The following is a 3,390-nucleotide window of genomic DNA, read 5'->3' on the forward strand; positions in this document are numbered from 1 at the left end:
CCCCTCCTGCACCCCCTCCTGCACCCCCTCCTGCATGGGAAATGCGCTGACATGTGCGCGCTCCATTGGCCGGTCCTCCCCCACTCGCAGAGGCCCTTCGCCGGCAAGGCCCAGGAGCTCATCCAGAATATCCAACGCGCGGAGATCACCTTCTTCGAGACGGTTGGCGGGGCCCTGCCCCCCAGCCAGCTGCCACCCCCCTCAAGCCGGCCAGCCGGCGGGGCCGGCCCCGGGGCCGGCGGGGCCGACGTCATCGGCACCCCCCTGTCGGCCGAGGCCATCGACGCCCTGCGGCTGCTCCTCCACCGGGACCCCACCATCCGGCTGTCCTGCCTGCCCAACACCCGGAACTACTACCGGAACCATGCCTGGTTTGCCGGCATGGACTGGGCCTCCATGGAGAATAAGGGCGGCCAGCCGCCCTTCGTGCCGGATGGCGGCAAGGTCAACTTCGATGCCACCTACGAGCTGGAGGAGATGCTGCTGGAGGACAACCCTCTGCGGTCGCGCCCGCGCAAGCGCAAGAACACCACCCTCACCCCGGAGCAGCTGCCGTCCCTCATCGAGCTGGAGTCCAAGTTCATGGACTTCAACGTCAACAAGCCCCGGCCGGCCATCATCATCGACCCGATCAACAGCGTGGCCCCCTCGGAAACCGTCAGCTTCGAGTCGGTGGAGATGATTCGCGACACCTCCTCCGAGATGCACATCTCCCTGGCCGACTCGGACATCGGGCACCACCATCGCCTCGGGGGCGGCGGCGGCGCCGGCGCCGGCGGCGGCAGCCATGGGTCCTCCTCCTCCTTTCAGCAGCACTCCATCCCCCTGATGGCCATGTCGCCGGGGTCCTCCCCGGCCACCGGCCCGGCCTCCCCGCCCAGCCCCTTCCCCCCTGCGTCGTCATCGTCGTCACATCACCACTACAGCCACAGCCACAGCCAGCACCACCACATTGCCGGCGGTCCGATCACCAGCACCGCCCCGGCGCAGCTCCTGCCGTGCGTGTCGTCGGCCTGCGGCCTGTCGCCCTTTTGCCCTCTTGCGCCCCCGCCCCCCCCCCCTTCCGCTGCCATTCTGTCGCAGCGCGCCCCTGCCTTTGCGTGGTCCTTCTCCGGATCCCTGACCCCCCCCCCCCCCGACCCTCCTCCCCCGCCCTCCGGACGGACCGGCTGCCCCCTGCCCGGTGGCCGGCATGGACATCCGACACCCGTAGCCGTAGCAGCGGCAACTTCGCCGAGGCAGCCTCCCCTTCGGAAGGGGCGCCACCAGCCGGCGCGGCCCCCGGCGACGGCGGCGACCCCACCAGCGGCGATGACGTGGTCGACGGCATCATGGACGACCGCAGTGCCAGCGAGTTTACCGACAGTTGCTACAGCAATTCCAGCAGCTACGACAGCAGCCTGGATCAGCTGGCCGCCGAGATCGGCGCCTCCATCTCCGCCAGCACCGCCTACGCCACCGGGCGCTATGACAATGCCATGGAGGCCGAGCGTCGGAGTGCCACCTCGCCCACCTCGCCCGCCGACTCCGGCCCTTCGGCCGAGGGGCAAGCGCCATACGGCGCCGCGAAGCTCTCGGTCGGTGCCGGCGCCGCCGGGGGCGCGGCCTCCGCCCCACCGCACCGCGTGTGCTCCTCCGACCCGGAGCAGCCTGACTTGTAGTCGGTGCTGCGCGGCGCGGTGCGGTGCACTGCGGGACCATATGCGCGCGCGCGCGCGTGTGTGTGTGTGTGTGTGTGTATGTACGTATGTGCAGGTGGTGCCATGCACCCCTTTGCCGTGATGGGTGTGTTTGTGCGCGTGCGCGTGCGCGCCCATTCACCCAGTCTAGCGGCTCCAAGTCAGAGCCAGAATGCGCGCGCACGCATACGCACCTTCCCTCCCGCGCGGCCCCCATGCGCTCTCGACATCCGAAAGGGGACAGGTGCATGCACATGCGCGGGGGAAACACCGCACAAGAAGCCTGCAAAGAAGAAGAAGAAGAAGAAAAAAGAAGAAAGAGACACCGAAAAGAAAGAAAGAAAGAAAAACGCGAGAAGGAACAAAAAAGGAGAGGAGCGCGCACCCGCCGCCTGCTTGCTTGGCCCCCCCCCCCCCTCCCACTCGCGCCTCGGAGGCGTCCATCGCCGCGCGCGCCCTGCGGGGGGGAGGTGTTGCGTCCCGCCTCCTCCTCCCCGCCTCCTCATCCCCCCCCCCCCCCCCCCCCCGACGCCCTCTGTAAACTATCTGCCCCGAAATTTGTCCCCGCAGCCGCCCCTTGCCTGGCATGCGCCGCGCCGCCCGCCTCTCTCCTTCTTCCTCCTCTTCTCTCTGGCCCTGTTTTTCTGTGTCTCTGTCGCGCGCGAGCGCGCCCCTGCCTTGGACTCTTCTCTCCCCGTTTTTTTCTGACAAGGGGTATGCATGCCATTTTCCTTTTCGCAGCATGGACCCCCCCCCCCCTCCCGTCCCCTCCCCCTGGCCCTTCTTCCCACCTACACACACACATACACGCGGCCGTGCGCTGCACCCACTCTCCCCTTCACGTCCCTCCCTCCTGCCCCTCCCTCCCAAGCACACAACCCCGCCTATCAGCCGCGCGGCGTTCGCCTTTGCATGCGCGCTCATGCGCGCGCATGCCCCTCTTCTCCCACACAGCTTGTACTTGTATCGTCCAATAGATCCCTCCTTCACACACACACACACACACACACGCGTCTGCGCGCGCGACGTGCCAGCATCCGAGCCGTTCGGGCAGAGGGGGAGGGGAAGGGAGCGACACGGACCGAAGGGAGCGAGGAAGTGCGGCGTGTGCCGGATGTTTGCATGTCCGTGGAGGGGGCCGATCAGCCCCGGGGGGTGATGAAGAAAGCAGCAAGGCCCAGGAGCGCGCGCGCGCGCGCGCGTACACGTACACGCCATGGCAACTGCATCTTAACACTGGGCACACCAGGCCACGGCTGGCAGCCAGTCACGCCCCCCCCCCCCTCCCGATGGGTGGACCGGGACGCCCCTCCCAGGCGCCGGAGAGGCCGCTGCTCCTGGGCGCGCTCCCCCTCCGGGGGGCAGTTGGGCGCGCCTCGCATCAACCAGGCAGCCCGGGCCAGTGCGGAGCACCACCGAGCAAGGGAGCGCGCGATCACATGCCAGCCAATCAATAGTTCAGAACATGCTCCACACTGTTCTGGAGCCCTGTTCCCACGGGGATTGCCCCCGTTCCCCGGGGGGGGGGAACGAAGGAGGAAGGAAGGCAGGGCGGTGTGGCCCGGCCCCTGGGGGGGGGGGCGGGCCGGCGCGCTCCACCCACCACACACGCGCCCTTGAGACGTGGGTCTCCCCCGTCCGGGGTCGAAGGCGGGCGAGAGCGCCCGGGCTGCAGGTCAACCCCGGCGGGGCGCGATGTGGCCTGCTGCGC

General features: G+C 68.9%; 1 protein-coding gene across 1 annotated transcript in view; it reads left to right on the forward strand.

The window, feature by feature from the left end:
- Positions 1-1,661, forward strand: part of H696_01848 (AGC/YANK protein kinase) — a gene marked incomplete at both ends in the record, with an annotated part of 2,895 nt that extends 1,234 nt beyond the window's left edge. The window contains 2 exons of the mRNA XM_009495749.1: positions 91-998; positions 1,214-1,661. Of these exons, the coding sequence (XP_009494024.1) occupies positions 91-998; positions 1,214-1,661 (1,356 nt within the window). The remainder of the gene's footprint in view (positions 1-90; positions 999-1,213) is intronic.
- Between the last annotated feature and the right edge of the window lie 1,729 nt (positions 1,662-3,390).

The sequence above is a fragment of the Fonticula alba genome (genome assembly GCF_000388065.1).
Source record: "Fonticula alba strain ATCC 38817 unplaced genomic scaffold supercont2.3, whole genome shotgun sequence".
Taxonomy (NCBI): domain Eukaryota; order Rotosphaerida; family Fonticulaceae; genus Fonticula; species Fonticula alba.